Here is a 25,029-nt window from a genome sequence, read left to right as displayed (position 1 = left end):
GACTAAGTCATTTTAAAAGTTACCTTGTCGCGAAAACAAAACGTGCTATTTTGTTTCTGATGGTCTTGGGAAAAAATCAGCGAAGTAGCCCTACCATTGTAAGTTAGCGTATCGTGACCCCAGAGGAGTAATGCTCCACAGACTTAACCGCTCTCAGGGCTTCAGCAATCGAACCTTATGCGCCAAAAATGGCCTTTTATACCGTCTGTTGACATGCTGTTGCATAATTATGATCCTTGCAGGGAAACAAGCATATCGTTTCAGATAGTTTACGCTCTTTTTCAAGCGCGCGTTGTCATGGTTACACGGCTGAATATACCTTGGACGGTTAGGTTCAGTTTGCACTGTCCTTTATATACTAATGACCTTCCAATCTGACAAACGATTTCATTGGCTATCGTATGTATCGACTTTACAATCTCTGAATTAATGCTTAAAAGACCACGGAAGGAAATTTCGTCATTGCAAATTTCAAGGCACTTGTGTAATCAAGATGCTGAGTTTTGCACAGAAATAATGACATCCTTCCATATTATTGTTTTTGTCCTGTCTGTTTCAGATTCCATAGATTCTATAGCTATGTTCGACAATTGTAATGCGTTTGCGCGTCTTTGGCAATCTCAAGTAAAAGCGCGCGGGTATAGTTCACTCGATCAGAAAGGGCGACTTCAAGGTCACGCTGCACCTTTATTTTACCTTAAGAGAAAGGGAATTGCAATTTAGTCAGCACAAAAGGTATGATATTAGAATTTACCCAAGTCTTACGCAGAATTCTCAGCGTTTTTTTCCTCGCCCCTTAAGTCCTTTGATGTTATAGGTTCGTATGCCGAAGGATGAAATAAAATTTCTCTGCTGTCTCAAAAAAGAAAGGTTGACTGTTAGTAACAATTATAAATGGAGTCATTTATCTAGATAAGATATTAAAGGCACTGTGATCTATTAAAAGCTCGTTTTCTACTGTAAACAGACGGGCAACAAAACAATACTGATATACACTTCCAATTTACTACCGCAGTAAGCACGAAAAGGAAACTGAGAGTTTTAAGAACAGGTTTAGGTCATGTGATCTACCGCACCAATTCAACTCCTTAACCCTTTACGCCTTAACATAGGTACGCATATTCTCCACACTGTTCTCTATACCTTTTTAGAGGTGCTGACAAGGGGAATTTGTTTAACAATCAAGATATATATTCTCTAGAGGTTGGTGTCTTTAAGTGTGATTCAGAGGTGAAATTGCAAGGAGAAATTAGATGTCAGTCACTCTTGGGGTCAAAAGGTTTACCGCCTGTTACATAGTTCCTTCGCAGCCAGTGTTTGATCTTGTCCCGAAACACACGTTCCCTTGCCATCAGCTGCTTCTATCGGAACGACATTACTCTCCCTTTGTTTTGAGTGCATGGTGGTCTTACCTAATAATGAGGCACTGCACAAATCAGACCTCGCCGTTTGTTTTCTAGAGCCAATCGCGTACCCATACAATGTTAGACACGTAGGTTCCCCGCGTGAATTTACTCGGCGTTTTCACATTTGTGGGGGAGAGAGCCAGTTGCGTGACAAAAATCAAAGGATACAACTGATGCATTCACAAAGTTTTTAAGAAATTCTCGTCTTCGCTATAAACAATCCCCACTTAGATTTTTAACCCTTCAACCCCTAAGAGCGACTAGCATCTAATTTCTCTTTACAATATCACCCCTGATTCAAACATGAAGGTCATAAGAATAGAGAAATTGTTCACAACTAAAACAACTCTTGATTAATAAACAAATTCTCTTTGTCAGCACCTTATATATATGTATAGTGAGTATGGAGAATATGGATACTGATGTTAGGGGGGGGGGGGGAAGGCTTAAGGCAAAAGAGAAATTCAAAGAGGAAAAAAAACTACCACACTCCTCAAGTTTCACATACTTTAATGTACAGCGATCTCTTTACATATAAAACGAGAATGCATTACAAATACGTGTGCTCATCTTCCATCACGATTCAGTTTCTTTCAATTTTACATTTTTGACGTTATACACACCTTAGCCGCTTGTGTATTTCGACAGTAAAACATAAGGCATGAAATTATCCCATTCCACTGTCTTAAGGCAAATCTTTGTACAAATTTTCATAATTCACATCTACAATGAAGATAATACCTCGACGACTGAAAAGTCGGAAATTGAGCTTTCAACAAACAACAAAGATTCGTTATACCCTCAATTACGTGACATATGCCTTGATGGAAAATTATCTCGAGCTGTAGTCTTAATCTTTTCAGTCAAATTGTATCCCTGTATCAACCTACATGATCAGTTCAAATGAGGAGCCCCCCAATTGCTTTTTCAAGCCTCAACATCAAGCCACATACAACAAAATGCAAAAAGCCGATAATATCACTATATGAGCTACTTCAGTTTAATTTAAAATTTAAGATTACTTCTGAATTCTTCACAATAACCTGCATGTTTGCGTCTGATTTATTTGAGCGGTTACTGGGGAGCATTAATTAAGTTATTGTGATAAATAAATTAGGGATTGCATTTTACATACCGATTGAAATTAAAAAATGGAAAACAAGCTATGAATACATAACATAGAGACATTTCTCTCTTAAATATATATATATTTATGGGAATTAAAATAACAAAAACAAAACAAAACAAAATCATTGAGTTGTCGTTCTCAAAGCAAAAGAGTACTTTTAAAACGAGGCGCAAACAATCAGTTATTGAATCGATTTCAAAATTCACTTTCCACCATATATTAGAAAGAATAAAACTAAACTTGATATCTTTGGTCTTTGCAATCAAAAAGGGCTCAAGCACATTCAAAAGTTATACCGATCTGCATTGCCTTTGACATCGAATATACAAGGAAGATCGCGCCAATCTACAGCCTGGATTCCACGTACATTCCACTTCCATTCTTCGAAAACTCGGATTTCTTTAAGATATCAATAAACAATTTACCTTGAGTAGTTATACAGAAAAGAAAATTTCATTACGTTTAAAAGTAAGTAACTGCAGCCCCTTTCAAAAGGCTCTCATTACTATTTATATTACTTTTTTTCCGTTGCATTTAACTTCCATAGGTCAAAAGGGCTGCTTTTCACGGGTTAAGCCACATGCAACCAAACAAAAGGTTTTTTATTTAAAGGTTAATCAAACTGACCCAATACTCAGGCGCACTGAAACGAAACACCGCTGCTCACAACCAAAGTTTGGGAACAAGAAACAGACTCATTTCCTAAGGCAACCCCCTGGACACCAAACACTTAGTGGCGTTCAAACGAGCCTCGAAGGTTGAGATGATCATTATCCGATTCCGCGTAATAAAGGTAGCACGTGCATTAACGTAAAATTCTACAGAGCAACTATTAAGAAACGAGCTTGAAAGTTGTAAAAATTGGTAGAAAAATCCCAAGCTTTGGGACAATTGTTTCTTCCTAATTGTGCATAGTAAACCACACTCTCTGAGGCCTACCTACCCCTGCAATTATGCCTAGACTAAATCTAATTTTAATCATTTCTTACGGAACCAATCCTGCACGATGGTGTAGAAATTTTCCCGCCTTTTCTCTCTCGCAAAACTCCGAGTGATATTGGCGTTTCCTGATGACTTAAGAATTGATTCTGAATGGATTATAGGGAAACTAGGCATCGAACACCAAAAGCTCCATTCCCTTACTAAGAGATGTATACGGTATGAATACTATGAATGACTGAGTAGGTTACGTTAACTAACGACTGGCGAGGTAGGAATGGGTCCAAGTACTGGAAAGAAAAGGGCTGGGTACATTTCGTTAGAGCCTGACCATGGCTTGACTCATGTCGTTCGTGATCCTTGCGAGGGGTAGGATGGAGTTAATACACCCACGACACTGGCACCCACTGTGACGTTTTGTGCAATCGCTCGAGGGCGTCCTCCAGGAGGCGAATCGTGTCGTCGATATCATTATTAACGATTGTAAGGTCAAACAAGTGCCCGTACGTCAGGCGAAGTGCGTCCGACTCTTTGGCAAGCCTCTGAAGACTTTCGTCCTATCGAGGGAGGAAAAAAATAATAATTAAACAAAATTATAAATATTAAATTAAGCAAACAGTGCTGGTCAACGCAAGTTTTTGAAAAATTTGGTTCTCTTTACGGTGGCCAAATACGTTACCCACTCAGTTGTTAGAACCAAACTATCACCGAATTGCTACCGACAAGATTTTTCGATTGCGAATATAATACTAAAAACTTGAGAATAAAAATGAATTATATTATCAAAATCTTTCAGAATCACTTGAAAATATCAGAAGAGGCACGATAAACTTCACTATACAGACTTACAGCAACATCTCCGTTTGGCATGGGAGGGTTTCTCGTATTGTCGTTTCCAATGATGGTTGGTGCGGAGATGAACACGACGTAAGGAGAGAATTCTGCGGTCCGAAGAACCTTAAGCGCCTGATAGAAAAAAGCAAAATTAGAAAGCCGTGGTAACAAAGCGGTTCATGTGGCATCTAATTCTCGGAACTACCTAGTGACAAAAATGAGAAGGCTGGTCGTGCGAATGTAGACACTTAAAATGTCACGTAAACTGCATTTATCGGAAAACGGACTTGAAAGGGGTGAAAAAAAAGCGGTATTGTTTGGATGATGTAGATCTAATTCAGTTTACTTCCCCAAGTAACACCAAGATGATTACAGTTCATATGCCTCAGCGCTGAAGGACATAATCTTAACGGCCTGTCTAAAAGGGCCCTGATTTACCTGAGGTTCCACGTCGAGAATTGCTGTGAGACCCTGATTAAGGTTGTCCCTTATCGTGTCGAGCTTGGTGCCGTACATGGCGCCTTGGTGCGTCCCGTATTCCAGGTATTTGTTGGCCTCTATGTCCATTAACATATCCTCGGCAGAAACAAAGAAGTAATTTTTTCCATCCTCTTCTCCTTCTTTTGGCTCTCTTGTCGTATCTTTAAAAGAAACAGCAGAAATTATTTCACCGAGTCTCACAAGCTTCATAGTTCCTCGTCTCGATCACAACGTTTACTTTTTCGGGAACCTGAATGTATGCGAATGAAGTTTACTCATGCCTTGTTTGCGGATTTGTAAAAAAAACTTTGTCCCTAAAATTTTTTCAGCTTCATACTAAAAACGGAATTTTAGTGAAGTTAATATGATCCACCAATGGCGAAGACAATAACCGTTTACTTACGTGGAATAGGATAAGAAAATCTTTCGGGAAATTTATTGATCAATGTATTTTTAATATGTCTCCTTCCAACGCCATGAGCCCCTGAAAAAAAAGGCCATTGTGTGAACAGAGTAATCATTAACAGAGTAAATAGTATCAGTTCCACTAAACTAAAGGATAAGAGCCAGCGATCATCACCGCTGGATCAAGCACGCTTCTTAGCCATATCACGCATTCAGCACTGTTTTGTCAATGACTACACAGAAGCCTTAGTCGCATGAGACATTTTCAATTATCTTTGAAGGCGTCTCTTGGCAACGGCACCGGTAACATGGAGCCAAAATTACACTGGGTTCGAGATAAAGCTATTAATGGCAGTATTTGGTGAGCAGCTTCTCCAGAGCGGGTAGAGGCGTTTGCTCTAAACGTAAACTCTGCACTTCAAATTTTGCTTATTTCTTCACGAAATCAGAACATGTGAAGGAAAAAACACCATACCACACGCCTGAAAGCAGGATTTCGGAATGATATGGAGGGATCTTCCTGCACGCCCAAGACCATTCATGAGCAATATGCTCATCCTTACTCTCGTGTTTTGCTAGTAACCCAATACCCGGGCTTTTCAATTGGACCACAGCGCGAAGAAATGATTAAAGCTATCTTGGGAATTCAATCGGTCATTTCCAAGTTCCAAAAACCCTCACTTAGAAAATGAAGCTACTTGCAAAACCTTTGTTGTGAAATGGGTCGCATTTGCGCGAGGGTGAAATATCATTTTCAGATCAGAGGTTTTGCTTTCTAGGTCGTTTGGAAGAAGATGCAGTGAAGATCTCGGAAATGGTTTATCTATTCTTACCGAGAAGTACAAGTGCCTTTCGTTTAAAGTAATCCAGCCTGATAACTTCCTCATAAGTAACAAGATCAAGCTGATCGAAAACTAAGAGAAAAGAGAAAAGTAATTGCATCACTGATTGTTCAATCCTAAAAATAAATCAATTCATGCCAGTAAAACGCACACTAGCGCTCACCTGCATTGTGTTTAGCCACATACTTATCACGACTGCTTTTCTTTTTCTTGTTAAACCATATACAAGTTGCTGAAGGAAAGAAAAACATATGTCATTCAAAGATAAAGATAATTATAATTATAATAACAAAAAAAGCATCAACAATAATGATGATACTCTCCATCATAACGATTAAGACAAATTATACAAATAATATGAATATCAAAAATAATAATAATAGCTGAGAAAAAGCAAGAAAATCAAGAGCAACAACGACAAAACCCAAGAGAGAGACTGGATGAAAGAAAACGGTCTAAGTTTGGCAAAAACAATACAGTAATCGCAAGGAGCGCCGGGCGAACTCCTCACTCTTCAAATTATAACTACACCTGAGCTATAATTTGCAGCGCTATGAATTAACTATGACATCTTTCCTTCATTATACCCTTTCCCACTTCTGAGGTATTAATTTCAGATCGTGAGACAGGCCGTTAATTGAATGAATCCAAAAAACACATTCTTACCGCCATTCTGCTTCCTGGCTTTCTCCGCTGCTAAACTCGACACTCTCCTGCCAAAAATTAAATGGAAGATCAACATGAGGCACTACGGTTTAGACGCAGGTTTCACCTTGTTCATCCTTCCCGCAAGTAAGTTTCAAAACTTATTTTTTTCTAAAGAACACTTCAAAGAAACTACTCCGAAAAGTTTGTTCCTATGTTTTACTCTTTTTTTTTTTCTATTTCTTGAAATGTTCACAAGCATACCCTATTTCTTTCAAATATACTGTGGGTTTTCTGACATCCGCTTGTGTAAGATGCCCTGTAGAGAATACTGCCTACGCCACCTGTTCTTCATTATTTTCTTTCTATCTTGCATTAGCTTCTTAAGTGATTTCAGTTCAATTTCAAGCGATATTAAGTTATACGGCTTTCAATTATTTGGTAGTATATCCTACTGACTGAGTGGGAGGGCCGGGAGGGCCGGAAGGGAAAATACTTGGCTCGACATACGTACCGAGCAACACGTGGTCTGAGTCATGACCGAGAGCAAAATATTTTCACTTTTCACCCGACCTAACTCAGCCAGTACAGGCATTTATCATATGACCATCGTTTCCTCTTTTTCTTCCTTTCTTCTTTTAGCTCGCAGGGCCGTAAGGCGTTGTATGGTGCTGCTCACGCCATCGCATACGCTCCTCATACGGGAACACAAAAACGTGCAGAGCCTCATTGGTCATATAATAACATCACAGACGTGATAATGGGATCATCATACGACGGTAACTAACTCTTGGACAAACCACTCAAATCTCCCGAAATACTAACCACTCTTGTAGCTCGGGCGACGGAGCGAGTCCTGCGAATCCGGTCTTATCGTCAGCCTTGACTGCCTGCCACCAGTAGGGGTCAGTTTTACTAACGACTTGGATAATATCCCCACAAGCAAAGGTTAACCCGGCCTGTTGGCACGGAATCAGGTCATCCCCACGAGGGTCGTAATCAAACAGCGCCCGCACAAACACCTGCAAACAGCAGCGGTATGTAAGTAAGCCGCATATCAAGCAAAGTCGAGAACTTATTATGCTTCACAACTAAACCTCTGTAGTTAATTTTCAGCTAGCGTAATAAAGGTTCATCGCATTGAAGTATTTGCTTCTTTTTTTTATTTTCCATCATTTTGTATGGTTTTTACTGAAAAATACTGAGTTTTACTGAGTTTACGTGAGACGATCAACGTCGCATGAAAGGCACTGTTCTAGTGACATAAACATTATACATTTACAACAGACTAAAAATATTTTGTTCCATTCTTCATAGATCTTTTCCACTGCACACTTACTTCAGAGACTTGGTTTAAATTCCTTGAGCTTGGCACAATCTTGAACGTGACATTTCCACTCGCTTGACGCTGAGAGATGAAGACGAAAGAAAATCGTCTTTTGTTAGTTTCACAGTAAAGCTTTGGTCCCTAAACCCTTACATCGATCAACAGCTAAGTTCTCCTTATAGTGGTATTGCTGAATCAAACGTCATGGTCACGAGAATAAAGAAATGATCGCTAGATTGTGCAATAAATTCTCCCTGTAAGTTCTACAAGTAATGTGAGGAGAAAATGCATCCAGATCTCTGGGTGTGAAGAGTCAAAAGCACTGTGGGGTATGGTGATTATTGTATAACTCACCAAAATAGCTTGTAGGTTTTCGACTGACTTCTCTGCCACGTTGACTCCATTGATTTCGCGAATTTCATCTCCTGGGTGAAGTGTGCCTACATAGGGAAACAAAGAATTCGCCATTAAAAAGACCTGTTTTGCGAGTAAATTTATCGATGAAGGACAGTAGAAAATGTGTCTAATAAACAACGGTTCACTCTCCAGATGGTTGAAGCAAGTCTCGTACACTTAAGTGATTGTCTTGTTTCCAATTTGAGGGGAAGGATTTTGGAGGAGGCTGCTTCCTACAACACAGGCTTCCCGCAGAAGTAAGCGGGTGACCCGAGGGCAGCCCGTAATCCCATTCATATTATTAACCTGACACTAGGAAAAAGATCTAGTGTCACCCAGATTGTTATTTTCCTAACGTTAGAGAAGCAAATCATTTCGCGCATGCGCATTGAGCCTTCAAAATTAAAAGGAAATATCATCAACTGTGGCTGTACCTGTTCATTTACGCCAAACGGTAAAAAGTGTTTCAAACTTTCGACAACCAGACGAAAATATAGAATGAAATATTAGTTAACGTAACGGTTTATTTCGGATGTCTACATTGCCTGGCATACGAAAAGTCAAGTTTTAGCGAACGCTTTGTTGAGCTATATATCACTGGACTTTTAACCTGCGTGTAGCCATACCCGCCCCCCACCAAGGTGAAACGGAAGGTTTCACCTCGCGAGGGAGGGTACAGCTACACGTAGGCTACAGGCCTTTGCGTTTTAAATTTTAATCTAGAACACGTTTATTACAGTCACAATCTAAAAAAAAAAAAAGAATCTTATCGCAGGGGGCAAATAAATCACGGCGGTCATATGAAAACTTTAACGACAATGATAACAAGAGTTACTTTGGTTCGGTTTGAACGCGTTGTTTACAGCTTTGCTGCAATTTGCTGTAGACTTCAAAAAAACACAAACCTTGTCTGTGGATCATTCCTCCGTGCATGATTCTGGCGACAATACACCTTCCTTCTTCGTTCAGTTTGAGAGTAATTCCCTGAAGAAGAAAATCATACAATCAGGGAATGAACACATAAGTATCTACACCATGCAATTTGAATTTACTCGACCACAACACAAACAGATTTAAAAAAAAAACATTTCAGTTGGAAACGAGATTCTATCTCTCAGTTCAGTCGCCAGACAACTCTCTGAGCTAAGAATAGCTGAAGCCTTGAAAATTTCACTCAAAAAGTCTGGCTAGAGAGTACATTTGCGCCAGTTAGCTCCTACTTACATACAACGAAAAAAATTGGTCATTGTTGAAGAAGCTACGCTTCCGTTTGTGCATCATGAAAAATTTTCCGCAAGATGTGTCTCATTTACCATTCACATCAATCTTTGCCATTCTATACTATTCTGGTTCGCTTTTAGTTTGCTTTTACCTCTGTCATGTTCTAGTACATGAACAAACTTTTATATTTTGGGTTTCCTTGTACTCAAAGGAAATTCTCAAACCCATCAACTAGCAGTTAACGATAAGGCCGCAACGCGTGCACTTGCATCCTTACCATGGGTTCGTTGAGATTTTTATGAAACTGAACGAGTCGAACACGGGTGAGTTTTTCCGGTCTTTCGCTCATAGATTCCTCTATTCTGCCATTATATCCAGTGCTGGTATCAGCATGATACTGGTTTACTTCCTCACCCGTTGAGATTTTCAACACTTCATCGTGAGACTGAAGCATCGCCTGGAGGGTGACAAAAGTTTCACCAACACAATTCAGATCACTTCAGAAAAAAGATACTTCTTCAAAGTTGCAACAGAAATCATAATAAATCTCACAGATACGAAGAATATAGTCTTCATAAAACACATTGGCATTGTCCAGCCGATGACTTAATTTTTTCATAGTTACAAATTTTAAAATGACTATGGGTTTATCATAAACTCCAGGACACACAAATATACTTTTTCAACTGAAACAACAACTGGCTGGATGAAAATTGGTAAGATTACCAAATAAAAAGTGCATTTAAGTTGCTGGGATAATGAGCCCCTTATTTAGCTGCCGTTTTAGAGAAAGGTAAAGTAAATTTCATAATGAGGAACACTATTGTTCCAGAGGTCGTATCTTCAATTCCATAATCCATGTTAAGTTTAAACGTAATGAAAACAAAACATGGAAACAAATTCAGGGAGGGCAGAGAGGGACTTTTCTGACGTCAAATCACAGTTGTTTTGGACTAATGATCACCAACAAGTTATTACTTGGATCGTGGTACCATCTGACCAAAGTGAAAAAACTGCTTTCTGCAAAAAGTTGAAGGATCACGTTATCACATAATCTGATCTCACACAGCCGCTAAGTTTATAATCCGATCATACAGTAATTTACCGATTGTAAAAAACCACCCAGGAATGCCTAGAGACTTCTGGGGATAACCAGATGAAAACAGCATTCAGTCAGGATAGTTGTTTCTTATAAATTTTTGAAACACTAAGCTATAAAATGAAACCGTGGATTCTTTTCCATGCATTTATCCGTCAACATCGCAAATTATGGCTCATCTCTCGTAGTTACACATTATGACATAAGACACTAAAGAATTTCTTTATAATCAAACCTTTCCGCTAATGCGTGACATAGAGGACAGAAGTTTCGAGAGATACAGAGCGTGTCGTTTTTGACCCTTGTTCAATAATAACTGACTTAATGATCCCCGCATCTGTTTCGCTAATTGAGAAAAAAAACCTCTTTTGCTATCATTCTCCTTCCGTAAACTGTTTCAAGATACTCTTCGATTGAAAAGTAAATTTGCATATCAAACGCTTTTAAGTATCACAAAAGAAAACACTTACATCACGCGTCAAATGGAAATTGATATGCGGTGGATTCCATTAAGATAGTACATTTATTTCATGGCTTACCATCACATGCGGGTCTGACAAGATGTTTTGCAACTCGTAACAGTCGTCGTCGTCTTCGGCCCTGAACTCGACCAGGTCAATAACCTGTGGAAAAGGGAATACATCGGGCGATGTAAGAACGACGAAAAATGAAAGAGAACCTACTCATGCAATATCACCAGAGCAGGATACAGAATAGTGCTGATTACACAGTAAGCAAAGGTAACAGCTAAAAAAGGAAAATATTTAAGATATAATAATGAGGCTTTGATCGAAAAGAAAAATTCACCGGATGAGCTAAACCTTCTTTCCAATACACGCGACGAAAAGACGTGGGTAGCATCGAATCGCACGCGAAAAATTGTACGACCACACCTTAGTTATTTCATGCATGACTGGGCGGCTTACTAAGAGATTATCCCTGACTGTCATTGAAATCTTTCGATTGTCTTTTGATCAATAGAAAAGGAAACATTTGGATGCAAACCAAAAAAACAAAACAAAGGACGCTCTATTATCCTAGAAAATTGTAATTTTGAGTACATATTTATTGTAGATTTCAAATAATCGGCCCAAGACAAATGGACGACTTAAAGATTGTTAGTCTTCGTGCTTGAGTCTTTTACGGAAATAGGAATCGTCAGAAAAAAACTTGATGTAAACGTTGGAAATTCTTTCCTTGTGTATAACATATTAGATGCACAGAGGGAGCGTCCCCCTTTAATTTGATCTGACCTGCTTTATCAGGTGCAGTTGAGAGATAAAAGTAGTCTTTGACGAAGGCAACACTCGAGCTTAATTTTTCATTACTCTCTGCCTTACATCTCTCATTGTGTGAGTTCCGAATAATTTGTATTCCATTCCATATTTCCCCTTAATGCTAACTTTTTTTTATTCGAAGACTTGTCCGCTTGGAAAAGGGATTCACATTGCCACATTGCCGGAGTAGTTTAGAGATATTACTTTTTGGACACCACTCGTAGTGAAAGGCTAAAATCCGATAAACATGGGCAGAAACCACTGGAAACATTGAGCAAGGTGTCAAAGGAAAAAAAAAATTGAAATGGTCTCAAGTATTGGGTAACTTGAAGGATGTACGGATAACGAACAAAGGATGTACACATCCATTGAGGGCCAAACTAATGGAACTTATCCCAGTTGTTTTAACAGGAAGTGACACGGTACATTGTGAAGTTACAACAATATTTTGTCTATACCCCGTGGGGAGAAATCAATGCCTATCATCAACTATGATCAGCCTAGGGCTCGAATCCAGACCCCTCAATTCACCTCGACATCACATCAATATTACCGTACTTTCAGCAACAGTTCATAATGTGACATCAATGAAAACGTCAAAAACCCACGTATGTGAAATCACTAATTAACCCAATCACTGTCAAATTTGTATCAATTTCTGACGTCTTTCTAACAGTCTTTGCATGCCCCTCGGCCAATGAGAGAGCTTCCTTTAGCTTCCCACCAATCGACTATGATTTTCAGCCATTCAGTTTAAGTTATTTGGACACCCGAAAGGAAACGAAAACAAAGGCTTAAAGTAAAGAGTAAAAAATTCCGCTCATTTATGAGGGAGTGGGCAGCTTTGCAGATATGACTTTTCTTCTACTGAGTGCTTTCCGTGAAGCAGTGCTTATGTACCTTTAAATGGATGAGCTAATTATTAGTAAGTTAAATAAATTTCCAAAAGAAAAAATACTACGACCAGAGAATAAGTAATTATGATAACGAGAAACGATTTAAAAGGCTCAGGCATCCATTTTTTCTCCTAATCCTTAAATTTCAGGAAGGTCTTCAACCCCACTGAAATCTTCACTCTTTTCACAAATAACACATTCTGGAACCGCCGTACTTGGGTCGAAATGGCTAACAAATAATTATTAAGAACAGCAAAGTAAATACTAGTTGATGATTTGATAGATTCTCACTAGTGACCGACAAGAAATCTGAGAAAAAAAAGCACACAGACTAACCTGAAGCAGTTCAGAGACCAAAACGTATATTATTACAATTCGCTAACGACAGACTTAAAAGATACGGAGAACAAGCGGTAACACGATACAATACGCTTCAATTCATGTTTTGCAAAATTTAATGTTCGACATTACAAACAGTGAAGACATACTCAGTTCAGAAATAAACCTTGAAAAGTGACACCAAGATGTTAACACGATAATAACGAATTTTCCTATTTAAAAAGGTTTCCTCTTTGCTGGTTTGTTACATAAGCAGCTCCGGTCTTCAAAAAAAAACGACTTCACAAGCGAAACTTGTACAGAACACAAAGTGCATCTCATGAGGCGGAAACATATCAAGAAGATTTTGAAGTGTGAAGCGCGCTTGATCGAATAATTTCAAATGTAATTTTGAGACGATTTTCCTCACCTCTTTAGCGTCTTCTACCGCGTTAGGAGAACATGTCGATGGACACGAACGATTCTCATTCGTCCATTCCTGGCTTCTGTCGTAAACCTGCAACATGACCGGGAAATAATGGATATCTTTTTCTTTTTCCTATCGACAGCGTCAGGGCCAGTTTGTGGGCTTGGACGGAATCAATTATTAACCAAAAAAAGATAAGCATTTGAATATCAAAGCCACAATTTCCACTACTCTACGAACTAGTAAAACTATATTTTCATTAAGATTTCGTAGGATAAATTTCGCAAACACAAAATGATAAATTTACTTCCGACGAGAATTCAGAACCAAATCTTCGCTTTTGACAATAATCACAGAATACGACTGGGATTCAAGTGCATGTGAGGCGGCTTTGAGGAAAATGTTTTCAATCTGCATTTAATGATTATTCGTCGACCCACTTATATATTTTATCCTATGAATATGACACGGACATGCTGCAAACCAATTTGATTTAATTTGTTTATTTGATAGAAAAACTTGAACCACCAACTTCATAGGACAGCTAATTAACATTTTATCTGTACACAGAGGTTTTGAAAAAAGCTTTGTTTCTTGTTTGAAATGCAACGAATTAATGGATTATAAATGACTTGTCAAGATTATGCCAACCTCGTATAATCAAAATTCTTTATAAACCAAAAAGAAAATAAATTTCAAGTTTATAAAATTACAAATAACGACATTTAGTGTACGAGGAATTTATTCTGATTAATTTGCTTTCCGGTTTTTTTTTCATTGTTTTATTTCTTCTTTTTCTCCAGCTTTACACTTTTTTCAAATCATAATTAAAAAAAATTAAAACCTCACAAACGAATTCCAAACCATTTGGCGTCACGGATCTGCATAAAATTGCGCGAACAACGCTACATGTAAATCGTATATACCCGTACATTTTGTCTCTGTTCCAGCTGAGACCCCTATGGCGCGGGAAAATGGATGCGCGAGAACCGGCTACAATCAGAATTTGCTTTCAAATTATGCTGAAAGCACACACTTCCAGATTGGAAGATTGTGGAGGAAAAATTAAGTGTTATTGGTTTTAGATTGATAATAAACAGCACTAAATTAAAAACACTTTGATACCAAGTAAGGAAGCGATTAAAGAACTGATCTCAACGTGGCCTCGTTCGTCTGAGAGGTTTCAGAATGTCAAGCGCGCATGGCTAACCAAAAATAAAAGGAGCACACTCCCCTATGCTAATCCGACTTGTATCTGAAGTGTTAGACGCTACTCGTACCTAATCCCCGGAGGAGCATCAAGGCGAATGACAAGAGGAAAAAAAGGGAGAGATTTCTAATTCGCTGCAGTATCTTCAACCGTTTCTTTACGGGTTCTTCCCATTATTTATTTAATAGTTTACCGATCTTAACAGAGCACACGGGCAGTAACTGGTATTTCATTTCAGCCTTGTTACACCCTTTGTGCCGAGCACTCTTGGGACACGAGTGTAGAATGAAGTTGGGTTAGAGTGACTTCACAAATTGCATTCTCACCTCTAGTAAGGCTTGCAACGTCTGATGTTCAAAGAAGTTCTGTAAAAAGTTCACATCATCTTCGCTTGCTCCGGCGAGAACTTGAATCTCTTCTAACGAGTCAAGAAGCTGACCGATAGCCCCTACGGATGGAGAGAGGTGTGACGGAGATGAGTCGATTGAAAACAAATTCGATCAAAAGTTATTCCGTTATTGCATCGCACATCCTTTTTGCACATAATTTTCACGCATAAATGGCACACACACATTTACAAATAGCCTCCTAAGAGAGGAAGATAGTTACTTCTCGTAAATGAACACAAAAATGGACTAATTTATCGGGAAGTTCGATCGATAGCATACATGTATTTCGATGTTGGGAATTCATATGGATGGCTGAGAGTTAACAGAACGAAAGGGAAAAAAAAGGAAAAGGTAGCGAGTCACACCTGATGCAGACAGATCATCGTCTTCGTAATCAAAAACATCATCCTGTAAAAAGTTAAAGGTTGATCATGCGATGATATGAATACTTCATTTATCCTATGAATTCTTAAGTAACTTTGTACGAGATACGATCTCTAAACCACAACAGTCACAACGACGAGATCGCTGCTGTGCAATCATATCAATGGTATCTACCATTGTTTTTCTTTCTTTCTGCACAAATCACAACAATCTACTGAAACTATATATTGAGGTGAAAGGAGAAATTTCAATACCTGAGATCCGATGACGTCTCCGTTTGCCACTAAGAGATGAAGAAAAAAGTAACAGATATGTTAAAGAAAAAGGGCACAACACTTTTAGGCAACTTATCATAACTAGAACTTAAAAAACACGGCTCAGTCAATAAGGGCATCTTACCTGGAAACTTTCTGCTGGCAACAGCAGCTAGGATGGCTCCCTATAAAAGAGAGACACACAGATTAATTTCCTCTAACTCTACAATTTGCCTGTTTTTTACATGCAGACAACTGGTGGAAACTGACATAAATATTATATAAAATATACCTAAAAATTGCTGATTAATTATTTCATTTACGCTTCAACAAATGTTCCGAGCAGTCCATTACTGATCCTGACCTGGGAATGTCAAGCTCATACAGCTGTGGAACACATCCACATCACTAGTCTTACATTTGTGTATAACTTAAAATCACGCATTTCTGATAAGAATTGCCTGAGCTTTTTCTCCCTTAATGTTTGCAAAAAAAAATTTGATGGAGTCTATGGCGTCATCACTTTACTACTTTACTTAATAAAAACCTACATATCCCTCAGAAATGAAAAGAGCTATTCTAAAACAGTAAATGTCATCTTCTTGCATAAACTTCCTATCACGGTTCAAGGCAGATGCACTTTAAATTCATAGTGTGACGTTAGAGTCGTTATAAGCACACTTCCTGTTAAAAATTGCTGATTAATTATTTCATTTACGTCTCAACAAATGTTCCGAGCAGTCCATTGCTTGTTGACTAAGTATGGTAAACCAGCAGTTGTTTATCGGCTTCTGTTTTCTTTATTCCAAATTTTGAAACCTAGACGACTCAAAGGCTAAACAAAGCAGTGTCGAGAAGAATTTTGATAACGTGACAAAATCTTGCGTGACATTAAGTCGCATTCGTTTGATAGCCTCGTTTGAAATTGTTATGAGCTGGAAAAGCTCTTAACAGTTTAAGAACAAAAGAATGAGCTGGATACCTTTTCCGCTTCAAGACCGCGTGAGATGTAAACAGCATGATACACGGATTAACCCTGTTGGTTGAGTGAGTTATTTGGTCTACTGGAAGAGTGGAATTATGTTTCCCACAGCAGTAAATTTGTATACATAAATTACTTGTACAAAATGACTGTATTCTCATCACCTTTAACTTTCTTCTTGCATTAAACTTTTTCATTTCATCTACTGAATCCTGAAGGTGAATTCTCTGTGGTACATTGCGATTCTAGAGAAGAAAAAAAATATATAAATCACTGTTCAATAATACAAAACACTTAACCCTAGTTGTGGTTGTTTTCAAGTTTTCGTATATTTACAAGGGTGTTATCATTAAAGGAATGAATAATTTGGGACTTAATCTTCTTAGAGAATGGCTTCTAACTAACCACTGGCTGCAAAGTAATACAAAGGACAACACACTTTTCGTGCTAAACACTTGGGTGTGAATGTACAATGTACAGTTCTAACCCCTTAAAAGTTACTGTAAAATTCCAAAATAATTACCCTCATCATTCAGCGAGTACCTTCACATGCTATTTGAGAATTGCAAATTTTTACATCCAATCATACATCGAGATCTTAAGGTAAGATATGGATTCTGACTCGTGATTGTTATTACAGTAAAACTCCAACAAGTATGGTGACCATAGGGGCATGTGCAAAACCATCACACAGATCTTACAGCCTGTGGCCCTTTACACATGTGCAAAACCATCACACAGATCTTACAGCCTGTGGCCCTTTACACATCAACATTAGTTTGCATATAACCAATAACTGCTATAACGTTTATGCAGTTTAGATGAAAATCTCCATCAGCTGTGCCACCCCTTGTATACTTGTGTTTTAAAAATATAGTTAGAACTGCTTTGGTGCAATTCCAATATTTCATTGGCAATGAAAAGAGACAGACTCAAATTTCATGAAGTGTGCTGTTATATAGAAACAACTTGTCAACTTGCAATGGTAAACCTTAGAGTTAGTACATACATTAAGCCAAGGATGTTGCAGTGCTTCCCTTGCTGTCAGTCTATCATTCTGATCCTGGGCTAACATCTTCTTCACTAAATCTTTTGCCTCATCAGATATGCTGTCCCAAATTTTTGGTCTCATCTACAAGATGCCCAGACACAACTGTCACCATACAAATGTTTAAAACATAACTTGAATCAAATTCATCCCATAAATTAGCACCTTTACTTCCCCTAGTGGAGTCAATGAAATTCAGTTCTTCTTGTTCAATGAATTATTGCTAGTCAGCTTTTTGTCCAACAACAGGAAGTAAAAATAGGCCTTAATTTTGACACATCTTTTATTATTAACATACCATGGGTATGCCCTTCTTGATGGACTCATATACTTTTTCTCCAGTTCCTTGGAAGGGGTATGATCCACTCAGAAGAATAAAGAGTACAACACCTAACACAGGAATGAGAGGCAGTCATACATTAGAAGGTATTTAATTTCAAAAGTTTGTTCTAACAAGGTACAACTTACTGTTCTTTTAAGGGATAATCCACTGTTTTCAAATTTTCATTTATGTTGCAAAACTGTGGATTACTGTATTCTTCATTAATTAACATGAAACAAGACTGAATGGAGTTGTACAGGCTTTAACACATAATGCTTTTAATGCTGCCATCAATCATGCAGCTGAACTCCCAGAGAAACAATGCTGTTTAATAGAGTTGCAAAGGTAATGTTTCTGCATTTTCATTTAGAGAATTGTAATCCAATTGTTTCTTTCTAAAATCTGGATGGATGTTATCTTTAATAGTGACTGAAAGCATCATGAACCATACAATTCCCATGTTCTCAAAAGGTACAGTAACATGGCTGTCTAAGTTACTCTTGATAGATTTATCACATAAACTGATAATCTAAGTTTCTAATACATTTAGGTTAAGAAGAGACTGAAAGCTGACTCTAGAGCCATATCAAAATTGACACTGAAAGTGCATCAAAGCAAGAGGAGATCCTGGATAAATGTTTCAACAAAGAAGGGCTGACTAATGAGGATTATTCCATTTAAAGGTTTCCAAAGTCACATAAAGATTTACTATAATTGTTAGTATATCTACTTAGTAATGAGGGTAATCTACTAGGCAAAAATTTAAAGATTTACTCTTATCATGGAAGAATTGTTCTTGGTAAAAAAGGCTGGGACAATGATTACAAAAGTGAACTGAAATGCTCAATACAAAAATGACACAGATATTTGCACTATCTTAAAAGTGCTAACAATGATTTCTTGCTCAACTGACCCAATTACATAATTTTTTTGATGCTGCTTCAGAATTTTGACTTATTACCGTTACCACTAAGTAGAAGAAATACTGTATCACCATTGTAACGATTTATTTTTCAGTATCATTTCTTCCAAAATACTTAAAAATGAGTATTACATCTACTTACCACATCCCCAAATGTCTACTGGTTTACCATACTGTTCCCTGTTTATCACCTCTGGAGACATAAAATGTGGGGTGCCTATGCGTCCTTTATTGAATCAAACCAGGAAAAAGAAACAAATAAACCAGTTATCACTCTCTGTAGAATAAAATTGTCAGGGCAAACCTTCATGGGTTTGTCACTTAAAGATTTCCAAAGTGATAGAGATCTCCATTTATAGAGTTGACATGGTTTCAATTTCATACTCAGAGGAAGGGAAAAGAGAAGTTGGGGAAATCAACCATTTATAAACCCTGCACAATTAATTTACTTGTCTATGAGAATATGAGTAAATTTTACTATGCCACTGACAATAATTTGTGTACTATAACTAAATGTGGCAGTAACATAAATTTTTCAAAGCAAGTTATCACATTCATCAGTAATCTTTTGATAAGGGTTTCAAATGATAAAAGTAAAATGCCATGATATTTTCTCTCACCACTTGTGACATAGCCTTCCTCTCCAATTTCTACAGCCACCCCAAAGTCAGCAATCTTGATTGGTGCTGAATTCTCTTTACTTGCCAACAGAATGTTGTGAGGCTGCCAGGAATAAAAATATTGTGACATTCAGTCAAAATCCAGACAAGTGATACTTTTATCATAGTTAAGATACACTTATATTTAGTATGTGGGTAAAATCTGGTGAGTTTCTGCAAGATTTTCCATTTGATTTTCTACATTATAATAGTACTGTAAAGCTCTACTAACCTAGTGTCTTACAGGATCTAAAAATCAGTTTTCCTCATTTTTAACTCTAGGAATGTGGTATTGAATCCAAAATATCTATTTATTGGTATTTTTTTGTCTCATCCCAGTCAGCTTGAAAATGAATTTATATTGTACAGAAAAACATGTATTTATCTTGAGTCATTCCCAGGGATGAAAACGTTGATGAAGTTGAGATGGTTGTCCCTTTGTGGTGTTTAGTGAGACTTGTACAGAGGTTCCCATCAGTCCCTCAAAAATAGGATGAGAGGGTTGTCAGGCAGGGCAATGGATCTTGTAAACTACCTTGTCTGTTGTTTAGTTCATAAACGTTATAGCAGTTATTGGTTATATGCAAACTAATGTTGATGTGTAAAGGGCCACAGGCTGTAAGATCTGTGTGATGGTTTTGCACATGCCCCTATGGTCACCATACTTGTTGGAGTTTTACTGTAATAACAATCACGAGTCAGAATACACTCTCAAATAATCAGCAAGTTAATCCATATCTTACCTTAAGATCTCGATGTATGATTTCATTTTCATGACAAAATGACACTGCCTCCAAAACTTGTCTGAGATAGTGACTGTTGATTCAAAATTATAGATAGCACTTACTCCAAATGTAAAGCAATGCATACTTCATTGACCACTCTCCCAAAGGGACTTTTTAGAGCCAATAAAAACAAATTGGAAACAAACATTTTAAGTTAACATGGTGTTTAAAAATCCTAATCAGCAGGATGCAGACCATTTGGCTATATAATGTACATGTAAGAAGTGCAGCCAAGGGGTTGAAGTGAAGACAGACTAGAACAAGTCCATTCAGTTGTGAAGGGCTTGAACCTGGTACCACCTGGGCCTGGTTGTTCCAATGGTGGTGCACTTTCCAAAGGATATGTCACTATCCAGTAGATAATTGTAATAAAACATACTGTGAAATCCACCAGATAGAGATTTATTCAGTGGATAGTGTTATCCACCCTTCGAACAACTGAAGCCAAATTACAAGCCCTGCACCCTTGCCAACCTTGCTGCACTGCCTTCACTTCCATACTCCAAGGCATACTTTTTTCTTGAATAAATTTGCAACATGGAGTGAGATTCAATAATTTCCGATTTCCACAATAAATTCATATAGTTATCATCATCATCATTATTACCATTAATTATCTTTGTCACTATCAGCATCATCATTACCACCATCGTCATCATCATTATCACCCACTTCTATTATCAAGATGAATTTATCTTCTCACCTTGCTACAGCTTCACTGTAAACAAAACCCGCATGGACACGATTCACTATTTCAAAACACAAATCAGCACCATCCAAACTGCAAAGTTAAATGTAAAACACTGCATTTGAAAAATGAAAAATGATATAAAATGCTGTAATTAAAATAAGCATGTTTGATATTTTGCCCTCTACACAAACACGCATAAAGCTTCAAGGTAAGAAACAGCTCTGAACAATTTGTTTTCATTATGTAATACAAATATCTGGGCATATAATTATAACTAATTCAGCCTCTTGAATGTTACAAAATTTCAGTCTCACTTCATCTCAACTCAAGAAGTGTTTCCCAGCATTTTGAATCAAACCAAAAAAGGAAAATTACTATTTGCCAACATCTAAGTACATCAAAAGTAACATCAACTAGTGAGAAGCAGCATGACTAAATACTTTGATTGCAATAATTAATTTCTGTATGTGGCTTTAAAAATACTCACTATTCAAAAACCATGTATATATATCCACTCACAGAGTATGCTCCTATGATTTCAACTGCAGAAATAAAAATACAAAGTCAAAATACAGCTGCAGCTCTCAATATTGTAAAACATTGCAACATTTCTCAATACTGTGGAACATTAGATATATGAAATAAAAACATTTTCCCCTTAAAAGTGCACAGCTGTACTCTAGCAGTACCCAGAGGTCCCTAGTGCCCTACTTTTGCTCTAAGGAATCTTTCTTTCTTTTCCCATGTACATGTTAAGCATGTGCTGGGCACCTTTGGTTTCACATTGGGCTTTAAGCACTGGGTTCCCCTTTAATTTTTCTTAGAGTACAGCCATGAAAGTCTACCAAAATTTTGTCATCATGAAAAGACATCATATGAAGTAATTTTTCAATAAATGATAGAATTTTAAAACGTCTAAAGGAAAAAAAATAAAAAATGAAGCAAAATAGCATGGGCATTGTAACATGTTCACAAATATAATGTTTTTCCTACTCATTGCAGAAATTCTGTATTGTATAATCATGCATTATAGCCCAGAAAAAGGGAATACTTGAATTAAAGCTGCAAGAACACAGTATGTATCACTTTTTTGTTCCTTTATCATTCTGACTTTTAAATAAAAAATTTAAAAAATGAAATATTTGATATATATCATTCTTGAATTTAAACAATGCTTATAAAGTGGTAATCAAAATAATGAGACACTAATAGTAATTGATAATAACAATATGAAGAGGAATAGAGTAGATACTAAACTACATGAAGACATTTTTATGTCCATCACGATATAAATGGTCAGAGCTGTTCGCATGAAAGAAGTAAGCTGATGACATCAATCTACACTAAAAACAGTTCTTCATCGTTATGATTTACGAAGTGATGACACAGCCATTGTATTTTTATGGTTCATTTAACCCTTAAACTCCCAAGATCTAATTGTTAATTCTCTCCTGTAGCTGCTACACATTTCTATGTAAATTGGTTATGAAAACTTAATGCAAGATCAAGGTAGCAGCTTCTACTTGATAAGTTTGAATATTCTCATTAACTGTTTGCTGAAGAATGTATGGATATTGTAGGGAGAAGTTTTATGTTAATCACTTCTGGGAGTTAAAGGGTTAATATATTTACATTCATTTACCACTTAAAAATATTCTGAAGTCAGAAAATCATGCTCTATCTTAAAGAATTTCACATGGAATGTATTTTTATTATTCCACAGAGCTGTGATCCTCAGTACTGCAGCACTACAACCTTTGTGAATCTAGTAATCTGCATTGAATCGACTTGATGATGTCGATACCAGAGTTTTAAAATCTTCCATGTGCATTTTCTACCCAACAGTATGTGCATTTATTTCCCATAAAATTTTTGTCACTATGAGTTCAGCAACAAAACACTCTTTTATCATCTGTATCTGACCATTAATTTTGCTGTTTACCATTCTATTAGTTCAATGGCCACTTTAATGCAAATTCAATATTCTACAACATTTGCATGTACCTGTACCAAAATTAAATTCTGACAATCACAGGGACCAGCTGACATCTAATGCACAACTCTTATTTATTTACTTGGAGGAAAAAATGAAATAAATGCATTCTTTACTTGGAAAAAGAAAATCTCATTTTAAATTTGAAATTTTAGTGCTTTTCCAAAAGACCAATCAAAAATTTTTAAACTATAGATGGAAAGACTTAATCCATTTAGAAATGTCTGTATTTCTTATTATTTTTTTTTGTTCTTCAGAAAAGCAAACTCTTGAGTCTCACTTCACTCATAGGATTCAAATTGAATATTTTAACTAAATCTAAACGAATTGTGAAATAAGAAATAAAATTAGATCCCACGGATTACGACTTCAATCAAATCAGCGGTGGAATATACATTGTATCTACAGCAGGAAAACTCTACGAGTAATTGATACTTGTTTAAATGGTATAATGCCCAAACAACAACAGCGGACACCTCAAAAGCATGTCGCCAAACGAGCGGAAAATTTACATGACAGAAGTTTTCCTTATTCATATCCGTTTATACTGTACCTATATGAGGATGCCGCAATTTCTGGCAGATACGGGCCTCCCTCTGTAAATCTGCGAACGGTGAATTAAAAAAAAAGTTTAAATATCTTTTCAACGTAGAATGGATAGGTTACTTTCTGATGAAAATTTTTAACGCGTAAAGAGAACGCCTTGTGGGCACTAGAAGGCTCAACCACCCTGAAACAGAAAGATGCGAAACCACCGGAAAGAAGGTTTGAGAAATACAAACCGCGTGTCCAGAATTAATAACCCCTTCACTGGATATCTAATAACATAAGAGGACATTTCTCGCATCGTTTACTGTTCCCAGTATCTGATAAATAGCGCGAGGAAAAATATTTCAATTCACCCTGACGTGCATGTAGTCTTCGTTCGTTTGCCTAAGGAACATTTTTATTGCTTTCATTTAGAGGTCTATATGGAAAAACACATATTAGAAGAGCAGATTTAAGGCAATCGAACCTTAAGTATTGCATCGGCAAGAAGTCAATAAAAAATCGAACGTTAAATTCACGTTCAGTTCGGTGTTCTTCAAACTTTAAGCACATGCAATATCAAGATGCTTTCATTACATTAGATTTAAACATTAGCAAACCGGATAACAACCAAAATCCTCTTGCACCTGAATATTATGCATAAAATCAGCAAGATAGCGGCATATTACCTTCTTCTGTCAGACCACTCGAGGAGGACATTTTTGCAATATCTACAATTTTCGCCGCACACACTCGATCGCTTCTTTTGTCGAAACATCTTCGAATAACACTGAAAGTACCTCTGCAAACAAATTAATAGGTACGCTTTACACTTCACAACATTCGACGGTAATACAAACTACACATTTTTAAGATATCGACAAGGTAATACAAGAAGATAAGAAGTCATAAAACCAAGATTAGGCAAACACGCAAACATTGGTGATTCGCAATTGCAACTGCCTGTTACATTTGGTTCTCGAACGACCTTTCAGATATCAGCAAGAATACTAACTTTCCGATTTGTTCTTGAAGGTCGAACCGCGACGGAAACCCGTTTTCCATGTCAAATGTAGACAATTTCCTTCTCAAATTTAAGTTTCTAACCGCTGGATTTCAAGACTTTCGAGCCGATAACCAAAAGAGCATGGCTACAGTAGTTAAGTTCGGTGCGCGAAGGGAAAATGCCTTGCCCAGATCAGATGAAATGACCACTATAAC

General features: G+C 37.2%; 1 protein-coding gene across 1 annotated transcript; it reads right to left on the bottom strand.

The window, feature by feature from the left end:
- Positions 1–1,899: 1,899 nt before the first annotated feature.
- On the bottom strand, positions 1,900–25,024 carry LOC131770207 (peripheral plasma membrane protein CASK-like). The gene is made up of 29 exons (XM_059085919.2): positions 24,824–25,024; positions 24,498–24,610; positions 23,834–23,884; positions 21,775–21,829; positions 21,300–21,377; positions 20,555–20,627; positions 19,773–19,875; positions 19,295–19,378; positions 18,207–18,298; positions 17,870–17,992; positions 17,025–17,105; positions 16,024–16,063; positions 15,879–15,907; positions 15,606–15,648; positions 15,178–15,299; positions 13,645–13,731; positions 11,263–11,346; positions 9,902–10,081; positions 9,309–9,387; positions 8,362–8,447; positions 8,020–8,088; positions 7,506–7,702; positions 6,702–6,748; positions 6,199–6,267; positions 6,027–6,107; positions 5,192–5,272; positions 4,747–4,949; positions 4,324–4,440; positions 1,900–4,031 (listed from the first exon to the last, which is right to left on the bottom strand). The coding sequence occupies exons 1-29, from the start codon at positions 24,871–24,873 to the stop codon at positions 3,855–3,857; spliced, it is 2,694 nt and encodes an 897-aa protein (XP_058941902.2). The 5' UTR covers positions 24,874–25,024; the 3' UTR covers positions 1,900–3,854.
- Between the last annotated feature and the right edge of the window lie 5 nt (positions 25,025–25,029).

This window comes from Pocillopora verrucosa, chromosome 6 (assembly GCF_036669915.1).
Source record: "Pocillopora verrucosa isolate sample1 chromosome 6, ASM3666991v2, whole genome shotgun sequence".
In the NCBI taxonomy this organism is placed as follows: Eukaryota; Metazoa; Cnidaria; class Anthozoa; order Scleractinia; family Pocilloporidae; genus Pocillopora; species Pocillopora verrucosa.
The sequence above is the reverse complement of the archived record's forward strand: the minus strand, read 5'-3'. Positions and strand labels throughout refer to the sequence as shown.